This window comes from Hippocampus comes, unplaced genomic scaffold (genome assembly GCF_001891065.2).
Source record: "Hippocampus comes isolate QL1 unplaced genomic scaffold, H_comes_QL1_v1.1 scaffold78, whole genome shotgun sequence".
In the NCBI taxonomy this organism is placed as follows: Eukaryota; Metazoa; Chordata; class Actinopteri; order Syngnathiformes; family Syngnathidae; genus Hippocampus; species Hippocampus comes.
Window position 1 is genome coordinate 107670 of NW_017805798.1, and position 12171 is coordinate 119840.

General features: G+C 44.6%; 1 protein-coding gene and 1 long non-coding RNA gene across 3 annotated transcripts in view; one reads left to right on the forward strand and one right to left on the reverse strand.

The window, feature by feature from the left end:
- cabp7a (calcium binding protein 7a) overlaps positions 1 to 3609 on the reverse strand; it is a 9699-nt gene extending 6090 nt beyond the window's left edge. The window contains exon 1 of one of the 2 annotated variants that reach the window (XM_019885422.1): positions 3043 to 3609. In XM_019885422.1, the coding sequence (XP_019740981.1) occupies positions 3043 to 3151 (109 nt within the window). In that variant the 5' untranslated portion in view covers positions 3152 to 3609. Of the gene's footprint in view, positions 1 to 1650; positions 2204 to 3042 lie in introns of those variants that run through there. The other variant, XM_019885421.1, reaches the window with a different exon arrangement.
- Positions 3610 to 7831: 4222 nt separating this feature from the next.
- On the forward strand, positions 7832 to 8438 carry LOC109525354 (uncharacterized). The gene is made up of 2 exons (XR_002170131.1): positions 7832 to 7995; positions 8094 to 8438. It is a non-coding gene; the product is annotated as an uncharacterized LOC109525354 (long non-coding RNA).
- Positions 8439 to 12171: the final 3733 nt, after the last annotated feature.

A 12171-nucleotide genomic window follows, 5' to 3' on the forward strand; every position in this document is an offset into this window, starting at 1 on the left:
AAAGTCACTTGAAGGTTAATATGACAAATGATTGCGGCCCACAAATTGGCCGCTGGAGGAGGTCTGCCCTTTAAAAATCAACAAGTGCCATCACTTGCGCTAACCAGCCGACAAAAGCGGCAGATGAAGCTCAGAGCTCCTTCGCAGGGGATCACTAACGTCGCCGCTGTTAAATGTGCATTAGCGCCAAGCATCCCGTTGCTGCAATAAGTGGCACCATCGTGCCCGCCACAAAGGGCCCAGATGGAGTCTGACTTTTAGAAGCAGACCACAAATGTAACATTACAAGAACAGTTTATTGAACTTCAACTCTACTGTCCACTGGAGAGGACAGAGGCTTCCACAAGACGACAGAAATTGGTCAAAATAGCACATTTGTCCAGAGCTACTACACGAAACAACGAGAAATTACATGGTGAGACTAAACTAATGCTAATTTTGTACAGTAATGAGAAATTGCTGCGGAATTCGCTCGCAACAGCTGAGGTGAACAAAAACGACTCAAGTAAGCTCGTGATCATGACATCAGAGTGTACCAAGACCCACTTTTGGCAGGTTTGAGAGGCCCAACAATTGCAAATCACCTTGTGTTGTTGTCCGCTGATGCTAAGCAGGGCAGGCCCGAGCCCAACTGACGCTCTTGGCAAGATTCTTCTATGGCGCCCTCCTCTGTCAGTGAGGAGACATCATTTTATTTTTTAATTATCAATTTGAGTTGGCGCTGTGCTGAAAGGTTGCAAAACACCGCTTCATAGCAGGATTGTTAGGACTTCATTAGAAGCACATGCAAAAACAGGGACCAACTTCAGAATCAAAAATGTGTGCTCACACTCACACCATCAGAACATTAGGTCCACCTAGTCAACGCTCGACAATGAACTAGCGTATCTGGCAAGGTTTGTTCCAGACAGCCTGCAATAGGTGAGCAACTGTAATCTGGAAAGAGCATTTATTTATATCACATTTAAAAGTCACAATACTACAAAGTGTCTTAGGTCTGTCTCGTTTGCATAGTTTTTTTTCCAAGTGTGCTTGCTTCAAGCTGCCTAATTTGTCACTCCCAGTTGACGTTTACTGTCCAAGTGAGACATGAAACAAAAAACAATTACACATAGCGTATTTGAACAACAGAATCCTCAGCTAGAATATATATTAACAAAGTCCTGCGAGCTTAATGCTAACATATAACGCGAAGAGCTCCATAGACGAGAACATGACTATTAGCATCGATGTTTTGTGAACAACTGCCACTTCAACACATTCTCTTGGGATTAATAATGCCGCACTTCTTCCAGTCGAGCTCAGTGCTGCCCGGCATGTTGTGGCATGACGTGGTACTACATTGAAGACACTCAATATTTGGACTTTATACTCCAAAAAGTTTACACCCATTAAAAATACATGTGGTTTACAAATCCTGTTAGGCACAACATCGTAGTTTACGTTTGCTTTATTCGCCAACATGTTGATGATTATTCAATTTGAGCGCGACAGCGGTTCAATATATGTGGTACAGTTCAAGAAGAAAAACAATCTGTGCGTACATAAATAGAGCTCATCAGGTGCACCTGATGTTGTGTCTTAGAGCAGCACCTTGGACCTAACCCGCGGCGGGGAGGCAGGGGGGTGTGGGGGTGTGATGTCTCTCACCTTCCACCTCGTCTTCGGGCAGGTTGACCGGGGCGCTGTAGGAGAGGATGTCCGGGATGGTGCACATCCCCCGGTACATGAGCGTGGAGGTGATCGGATGCATCGGCATGGCTGCGACCCTCTCTACCCGGCGATTCCAGGAAGGGGAAAGGGGGTAGGGGAAGTTAGGGTGGAAATCTAGCGACGGGAACCAGACTCGCCGAGACGGCCACCGGGGGAGCGCAGCATCAGCAGCGAGTCCATGGAGCAAGGGGGAGGCAAAATCTTGCCTCGCTCAGCGGCATTCATTGAAGTCGATTTAGAGTCATAAAAATACACACGCACACAAAAGTCCAGGGTGCGTGCGGGTGCGCGCACATGCTGCGGCAGCGTGGTTGCGCGTGGCGGGGGAGCCACTTGTTGTTGGCGCGCGCACTCGCTCTTCCTTCCTTCCTTCCTTCCTTCCTTCCCACTCCCGCCGCCCCCCCTCCACCTCCCCCCGGGGGAACGCTCACGGCACCCACGTACACGCCGCGCAACGGAGCGTGTGCGAGGAGCAACTCCTTTTCCCCGTCGTCGCTCTCTCTCTCTCTCTCTCTCTCTTTTTCATTAGGTCCACCTAGTCAACGCTCGACAATGAACTAGCGTATCTGGCAAGGTTTGTTCCAGACAGCCTGCAATAGGTGAGCAACTGTAATCTGGAAAGAGCATTTATTTATATCACATTTAAAAGTCACAATACTACAAAGTGTCTTAGGTCTGTCTCGTTTGCATAGTTTTTTTTCCAAGTGTGCTTGCTTCAAGCTGCCTAATTTGTCACTCCCAGTTGACGTTTACTGTCCAAGTGAGACATGAAACAAAAAACAATTAAACATAGCGTATTTGAACACCAGAATACTCAGCTAGAATATATATTAACAAAGTCCTGCGAGCTTAATGCTAACATATAACGCGAAGAGCTCCATAGACGAGAACATGACTATTAGCATCGATGTTTTGTGAACAACTGCCACTTCAACACATTCTCTTGGGATTAATAATGCCGCACTTCTTCCAGTCGAGCTCAGTGCTGCCCGGCATGTTGTGGCATGACGTGGTACTACATTGAAGACACTCAATATTTGGACTTTATACTCCAAAAAGTTTACACCCATTAAAAATACATGTGGTTTACAAATCCTGTTAGGCACAACATCGTAGTTTACGTTTGCTTTATTCGCCAACATGTTGATGATTATTCAATTTGAGCGTGACAGCGGTTCAATATATGTGGTACAGTTCAAGAAGAAAAACAATCTGTGCGTACACAAATAGAGCTCATCAGGTGCACCTGATGTTGTGTCTTAGAGCAGCACCTTGGACCTAACCCGCGGCGGGGAGGCGTGGGGGGTGTGGGGGGGTAATGTCTCTCACCTTCCACCTCGTCTTCGGGCAGGTTGACCGGGGCGCTGTAGGAGAGGATGTCCGGGATGGTGCACATCCCCCGGTACATGAGCGTGGAGGTGATCGGATGCATCGGCATGGCTGCGACCCTCTCTACCCGGCGATTCCAGGAAGGGGAAAGGGGGTAGGGGAAGTTGGGGTGGAAATCTAGCGACGGGAACCAGACTCGCCGAGACGGCCACCGGGGGAGCGCAGCATCAGCAGCGAGTCCATGGAGCAAGGGGGAGGCAAAATCTTGCCTCGCTCAGCGGCATTCATTGAAGTCGATTTAGAGTCATAAAAATACACACGCACACAAAAGTCCAGGGTGCGTGCGGGTGCGCGCACATGCTGCGGCAGCGTGGTTGCGCGTGGCGGGGGAGCCACTTGTTGTTGGCGCGCGCACTCGCTCTTCCTTCCTTCCTTCCTTCCTTCCCACTCCCGCCGCCCCCCCTCCGCCTCCCCCCGGGGGAACGCTCACGGCACCCACGTACACGCCGCGCAACGGAGCGTGTGCGAGGAGCAACTCCTTTTCCCCGTCGTCGCTCTCTCTCTCTCTCTCTCTCTCTCTCTCTCTCTCTCTCTCTCTCTCTCTCCACCTCTTTTTACGCATTGTCTTCCCACCAGCACGTCACGCGTCGTGTCACTTGTACACTCACCCGGACACTTAATTAGGGACACCTGCAAAAGCCAATGACAGCCGATGCAAACATTTATGCTGTAAAAAAGGATACTCCTCATTTTGGGGAGACACACACCCCCACCACCCAAAAAAACAAACAAAAAAAAAACGAAAAAAAAAAAGTAAAATGTCGTTTTTGAATCGATAGACTGATTGAAATCTGAAAAACCCAAATATTGATCAAGAATCAAAGGAAGCCGTGGAAAATCATACACATGCACTGTAGCGTTTTATTGTCATCAAATCAAATCAAACGGCATCACTCAAAATGAGCCAAATATCATTTTTCAATTGAATCAGCACCTTGGAAAACAATACGATTCTCATCTAGTATTGTTTCACGGTGAGTGAATCCAATCGTATCGGGCTTGAAAAGCCAAATATCAGTTTGGAATTGAATCAGAATCATGGAAAACGATACGATTCTCATCTAGTATTGTTTCACGGTGAGTGAATCCAATCGTATCGGGCTTGAAAAGCCAAATATCAGTTTGGAATTGAATCAGAATCATGGAAAATGATACGAACAATTCAATACATATTTCTCTTAAATTACATTGAAACCATGAAAAAAATGTAACTTGCCATCTCTGTACTCTTGATGGTCAGTGAACCGAAGCGGAGTGTCAAACTAGCAAATATCCTTCTTGAATGAAATAGCAACTTTGGAAAACAATGCTCTTTTCCTCCCTCTGTATTGTTTTATGCTCCTTTAATCGGAATGTCTTTTTGAAAAATTACTCTTGAATACAATTCAAACCCTGGAAAAGAATTTCAATTGACTCGGGTCTTTGGTTCAAATCCGCGGGCCGGCTCTTCCTGGCCCATGAAGAGTTGTTTGAAATTAAAAAAATAAAAGCTACAATACTTTCAAAATTTTGGATAACGCGTTTTGGGCCGCGGCACGGTTCTTCCTGGCTTGTGAAAGGTTGTTTGTTATTAAGAAAATAAACCTACTTTCAAAGTTTCGCACAGTACGTGGACTAAAACAGCAGAATTTTTACTTTGAAACCTGTTTACGGTGTCCGTGCGTCGTTTACGTGCAGGAATTCTGGCGGAGTCCGCGTGATTAGCAACATGGCGACTTGAAGGATCATAACGTGAGTCGCCATTACGAGACGGAGACTGCGGAAAAATCCAGACATTTGACTGAGGCTGGGAGAGCGCAGATATCCGAAGATTTGCGAGCGAAACTCGAAAAACAACAAAGATATTATTTTACCAAGCTAGTGCTACACGCGGCCCGGGAAGCAGGAACCAGGACGAGCTCCGTGATAGGCCACAACATCGCTGGGAACACGAAGCCATTTTCCGGAGGCGGAATTCGTTCAAGAGTGCTCGATGGACTGTGGCGCTAATATGTCCGGAGCAACAAAAGAAGTTCATCAAATCCAGGTACAAACTGTCTCTGACAGATGAGCATCTGTCATGTGTGCTTCAAATCTCCACCTCAAACATTCAACCTGCTTTGATGACGCACTTGACGAAGCTCAACAGAGGCTACTTTTGTCTCACTGAACAAGAAAAAAAAAAAAACACTGGAACATGCTTACTTATTATTTTTTTCTGCAATGTTTGGCGGTTGGGACAAACATTTTTTTTGTGAGTTATGTTAAATTATTAGTGGCGTACAAAGACATTTTGGTATCTTCATGGAAAGATAAAATCAGAAAGCGTTGTCGTGTTCACGTTTCTGAAAAAGTGTTACAAATGCTGTGCAATTACAATTGTTTTGCGTAATTTCACCAACTAATATATATATATTGGTAAAACAACTGCACTCTCAATTTCTAACAATAACACATCCTCTCATCAGCTTCTGTTCACAATGTCATTTACTTATTTCAACGTAGAAATAAAATTGCTAACCGAAGTAGGCCCGCCCCCCCCCCACAATATTTTCTTCTCATAAATAAATAATTGCCCACCCCTGGTGTCAACAAACTGAAAATTTCAAGGGTTGCAAAAAAATCAAAATGAAAGGATATTTTATACGACTGACACACACACACACACACAGTCTATTTGAAGCCGTCTCGCCACACGAAGCAACCGCAAAGGTCAAAACACTTTACGGTGGCGTCATTGCGATTTTCTTTGTCGTCACCGGATCGACACCCCCTGCGGGCCACCCGCTCTCATGCCATCTCCGCCAGCTCCTTTTGGTGCAGTCAGTCAGTCTCTGAAGCCTCCAGGAGTGGAGGTCCTGGTTTTGGTTTGCTAGCAATCGAACAAAACGTCACGGATGACTTTATCGTTTAAAGACCCCCTTACGGTGTCAAAATGACCCGCAAGTGGTCACTTCAAAGCAAAATGTCAGACTCCCTGTGTCTTTTGAGGCAGGGCTGATTGAATCTTTTTGTGGCTCTACTCATGATAGACCCGAACACCAAATTTCTTGCAGATAATCAAATCGGACTCCGGAGGCTGCCGCTTCTTGAAACTCGCTCATGGGTCTAGGACCCCTAAAACTGACATTTAAATGAATTAAAATGGAAATGGAAAATAAAATGACCACTTTCCATCAAGGTTGCTAACTTCCTGTGTTTCAGGGATAGTTTCTAGAGAGGTTTTTTTGTGCGTTCATTCATGACGGACATGATTACATTTCAAGTTGCCAAGTGCAACTGGTTTCAGGGACTGAATTTTCAAAATCTCTTGAAGGAGCTCATTTTGGTCTGCCCCCTGGAAATCAAACTAAAACAAATTTGAAACCCAAATAACTGACTTCCTGTGTGTTTTTATGGTTTTCTTTTGGGTGGGGGGCTGAGTTTTCAAAAACACTTGAGGAGTAGTTGGTCATCATAAGAGCCATGGACATGACCTAAAATAATAATTCATTTCAAACCCAAACAGCTGATCTCTGGTGTGTTTTCGGGCATGATTTTTTTTTTTTTTTGTAGGTTTATTGACGATTGCCATGTCTACCAATTTTCTTGTAGCTAAGTGGAATAGGCTTTGAGTGCTGCATTTTCTTCGGGTGGTTCGTGGAAATAACCCCAAAATGGTTTCAAATCTAAATGTCTGACTTCCTGCGTTGTTTTCAGGCATGGTTTGTTGGGACCTTTTTTTGTGGATTTGCTTATGATGATAGGCAGGCCTACCAAATTTCCTGTAGCTAATCAAATGTGTGCTGAATATACAAAACCTCTCCAAGAGGAGTTAGTCTTTGTTGGACCCCGGGCAAAATATTCAGACTTCCTTCTGTGTGTTTTCAGAAATGGCTTTTTGTGAGGGTTTTTTTTTTTTGTTTGTTTTTGTTTTTTTTTGTGGGACTGCTCATGTTGCTCGTTGACACTGCAGCATCCCACCATGCTGAATGCAACATGGCCGCCACCCGAAAAAAAAAAAAAAAAAGTTGTGGTCTGGAGAGTGTCAGCTATTTACGGGGGCTCGTCTCAATGAAGGCTCAACTTAAGCCGCGTTGCTTCGTACTCCCTCACTTCTGCGGATTGTGTTTATCTCCGCCTCCTTACTACCCGTGTACCCCCCTTGGAGTGTGGACCAGTTAGTCGTTCTCCCAGGGTGCCCTCTGGCGCATGGCTGCTTGGGGAGATTTTGAAGAAGCGAGGAAAATGCGATTAGCGGCTTTCGGGCTACATGGAATGGCGGGGACGGAAGCCAACCTTTGCAGAGTTTTTTTGTGTCGCCGTTCCGCATAAGCGACACTAAAAATGAAACGGTGGCTCGGAGGAACAGCCTTTTTTTTTCTGGGTTACTGCTGTGTAGCATTCGTAATGTTCTCTCTTTGAGGCTGCGACAAAGAGCATTCCCACATTAAGTCTGCGACTGTCACTCACTCAGGTGACATGTCAACAAAATGTCGGTTCCCGTTCATACTGCCGGTCGGGCCGACAATTCAGTCAAAGGCTCGTGGGGCCTTGGAATCAGGTTGATAAATTGCATCAACATGAAATGGGGCGGGGGGAATCAACCCGGGAATTTTCCGCCTTCCCCAAGTAGTATCAGAAACATCTTTTTGTAGAAGCCATCATTTTTCTGTTTTTTTAATTATTATTAATTTTATGGTTTTGTTTTTTTTTTTTTTCAGATTTTGCTGCTCAGTATAAAAGGCTGAACATTTTCTTCCCGTGTAGCTGCTCTGTCTAAACGGCACTGACGGCGGGGGTGGGGTTTGGGGGGTGGGTAGTCCAAATGGAAACTTTTCACCTTCAAAAGCAGTATCAGAGACCCCTTTTTCCACAGCATGTTAATTTCGGGGGTATTTCTGTCTATCTCCTGAAAGCGCACCCCCCGGGAAGGTATTCAACGGGAATCCCGAGGGTAATCCAGCTTTACCTTATCTACTTTCAGTGAACAGATGCATTCGGGTTTTATTTTTTTATTTATTTTTTTGCAGTGCGACTGAGGAGCAACAGTGCTGTGTGTGCACTTCCTCGCCGTCAAGATAACGCAGGGTGCGTGCGCGCGTGCGTGTGCGTGCGTGCATGCGCGTGCAATGCATCACGCAGGTCATTAAAAGCAGCAGTGTTGTTCATTAAAGCACCCCCACCCAGCCCCCGGCGCACCCCTTCCCTCCCAACAACCCTTTGATGAGACTTAATGTTCCATTAGACGAGTATCACTCGGATGCTACATGATATGGATGCTCATTAGGGCTCAAAGAGCAGACGCTTCCCAGGCCTGGGATTACAAAATCGGTGGTGCGTCCTCTAGGAGGTACCTTTTTCCCACCAGGTGTGATAAAAAAATTTTAATATATATATATATATATATATATATATACACACACACACACACACACATACATACTGCAGATAGGTCTCCAACAGGTCGGGACAATTACAGGTCTCCAACAAACTTTTTAAGCCACGCACACCTTTTGAAATGTCGATAGAGTTGTTGCACCCCGATCACTTCTTTTAATAGACCCCAGAGTTGTTGAGAGCCATGAAAATCAACACGTCATGCAAATTAACCCGAAACAACACATCCTAGTGTCACCACATGAGATTCCGAATCTGGCGCACCCCCAAAAGTGCGCACACGGCACAGTTTTGGGAATGCCTGCCATAATACAAATGTATTCTTGAGCAGGTGTGTCATTGTTTCCTGTCTTTGTTTCTTATTTTTGGATGCGCATAGGATAGAGGGGGTGCACCAACTTTTTCAAAGGGTGTGTGTGGATTAAAACATTTGGGGAACGGCTGTTTCAGAAAAAATAGTCGCTATCACATAAATTCCAGGTTACATTTTACATATAACACATCCCCATTTGTAAAAATTACTCTTTATCTTTATTTAATGTTTTTTTTTTTGGGGGGGGTGTGAATGCAGGTTACCGTGTGTACGGCAGTTATGTCGGGATGTTAAATGGGGTTAAAAAGTTGCAGAAAGGTTGCTCAAGAGAGTCTCGCACCGCCATGATTGAACAGGATTAGAAATATTTGTTTGAGGGCACACCAACTTTGTTATAGGGACCTCAAAACTTTGGTAAAAACTTTTCTACAGATGCAATTATTACAGTAGATGAGATTGCTATTGGCTTTTAAATCTTGTGCATCCTCAGGGGTGCGCCAGCTCTGTCGATATGTATGAGGGGCTCTGTGTGCAATAAACAGGTTTGAGAGAGGCTGCTCTCGAGACACGACCAATTATGATATCAGAGCACTCTGACTGATTTTTTTAATCTGGCGCACCCCCTGGAGGGGAAAATGCCCCCCGGTAGACCGTGTCTTGCTTGGCAGCACATCAGATGAACAGGAGGCTGCCTCACGGTGTGTGTGCGCACCGCATTTCTTTATTTGACAGGCAGAAACGTTGCGGCACATCAAAAACGCCTCGTGACCCAGAAACGGTGAGGAACCACGACAGGGAGATTTCAAGTCTTTTGTGCGGGGGTGTGGGGGGGGGGCACTTTTGTCACCAGCAGAGCCCCACTTCACGCGCCATATCCTTCCTTAACTTTCCCTAAAGTTGCGAGGATCATCGCGGCTATTGAATCACCTCCTCGGCGCGAGGAAATAAAATCCATTATTCCCGCCTCTCTCTCCCGGGAACGCGCACCGCTGCCGCCTTCGCCGAGTTGACGCAAAGTGCGAGCCGGAGCGGAATGACGGCGTCCTCCTTTTCCTGCCTGAAGAGTAAAAAAATTTTCGCCGTACCGCTCCACCACAAAGTTCAAAGTCAAGTCAAAATACTCCAAAGGTCAAACCTCGAGTTTCATTTCCGCGCCGTCGCTTTGTCCGACGTGGTGCCAGCTCATTGCTATTCAGGCCACCACAATTACCAACGGCGCTAACGTGGAAAGCTAATTAGCTTCCGGCAATTATTATTATTATTTATTTTTATTTTTTTTCCATCGCAGTTCATATCTCTTGATGACTTCAACCGCACTCAGTGGACAAAATGTGCAGCTTGTTGAAATTCATTTTGCGTCTGTGCGCTCTAATCTGAAAGAGGCAAGGTTTACGATGTACTTTCACCACCGTTCGGCGCCGTGTATTAAAAGGCGCGTTGTCAGTTGTGGGCGCCATTTCTGTGTTTAATGCATTCGCAGGTTGTCCATCACGGTTGCCAAAGTGCCGACAAACGACATCACGGCGAGGGTCCGTTGGCCGGACACTTTTGATCGATTCTCGTCTCCGCCGTCCGCTGACTGACAGCTCGCGCCTCATTTGGGCAGCGCCGGCCGAGGCGGGACTATTATTGACGGGCTGCCTGCTAGGCAGATCAATCACAGGCTCACTTATCGGCTCGGCCGGTTCGCTGCCATGTGGCGCCGTCTGTCACGCGGATTTTCACGCCCGGGTCTGACTTTGATGAAGAAGGCTGCCTATCCACTTCATTCAGGATGGCGAAAGCGAGGCTAAGATGACTCGTTGGCTTGCGTGCCCATGCTAACTCATTTTAGATGTAAAATCTTGTCAAGACTAAACCTTACTGGTTTTAGCCCAAAATTCGGATGATAAAACATTTTAACTGACATTTACGGTTTTTTTTTTTTTGGTTTGTTTTTTTTTTTAGATAGTTAGCAAATGATAGCTAAGCCTATGCTAAGTCGATTTGTGTGCCCACACCACTTAATTTTAAATGTTAGCCAACCTTGTCAATGCTCAAAATGATTTTGGTTTTCGCACCAAATTGCTCATGGCCCGTGCCAAAAATATAATGTCATGTTTTTTAAGAAGTTAGACAAAGGTTCCTACACTGAGTCGACTTAAAAAAGGATTCCATGAAATCAATAAAAAGGAAAATTGCATTTTCTTTTGTTTTTCTGTAATAAATATTGAATATTTGGACTTTTGCGTCATTGAAAACTTTATTTTAACAATACAATACATCTTGATTTATACAGTGCTTTCACAACAGCTGCAGCTGTAACAAAGCACTTAACAAAACAGTTAACATAAAGCAAAATAATAAACACAACACATAACATAAAACACGGACAGTCGTGCAATCCCAGCCACTTTTCCCTCACACGCTTTGTAATTGTCCCGATATTCTCATAATTTTATTGTTTTCTGATAAACTTTACATTTGTAAAATCACGACTAAATAAATTGGGAATGTTATTCTCATAAAGATACAGCTTTAAATCTATTTTACAATTTTTTTGATAGGCTACTTTATAATTTTAGGTGAAAAAAAAGAAGACTTACATTAATAGTATGAATAATCATCATAAATAGAAACTCAATAAATTGACCAATACATAATAAATGAACTAATTCATCCCAAAATAATGACATAGAATTTAAAAACATGAAATGATTGGGTTTTAAAAGAACGGAGGGTTTTCCAACTTGAGTGAAAAAAACATGCGGACTTAATTCTTACACAACTAATCTATTTGGAACGAAGGAATTAAATGTCAATGCCGTTGCGTTTTGATTGTCAAGGTCACCGCGTGGTTTTAGGACCAAAATGTGGCCAAAGCTCTTCCAACTCGCAGCAATTGCCAAAAAGCAGAACCTGATTGATCTGGGGTGATATTGATCTGGCCTGACGTTGATGGGCGCGCTAATGCAGCTCGTGTCAAAATGAAACACGGCTAACAGTGCACCAAACACATTTTTTTTCTCCTCGAGCAACCGGGGATGATTTACGGGCCGTTTTGTGTTGTGTACACTATCGGTGGATGTGTCTGTGCATGCACAACGCCTGTGTGTGTGTGTGTGTGTGTGTGTGTGTGTGTGTGTGTGTGTGTGTGTGTGTGGCAGATGAAATTTATTACGCAGCCCGTAAACAGAGAAAAAAAAAATCTGTGAGCACCCAGTAATCTGATCGCCGTCACAGTTAAGTCCCACCTTTCCTGCATGACTAGATTCCCTCCCCTCAAAAGCACAACTATGTTTTCCAAGAATAAAAGAAATTTAATTGTAAATAAATGTTTTTTTTTTTAAAAACAAAAGAACATGTTTTCTTATTTTTTTTAATTTTCCCTGGATTCTTTTAAATTTGAAAAAAAAAAA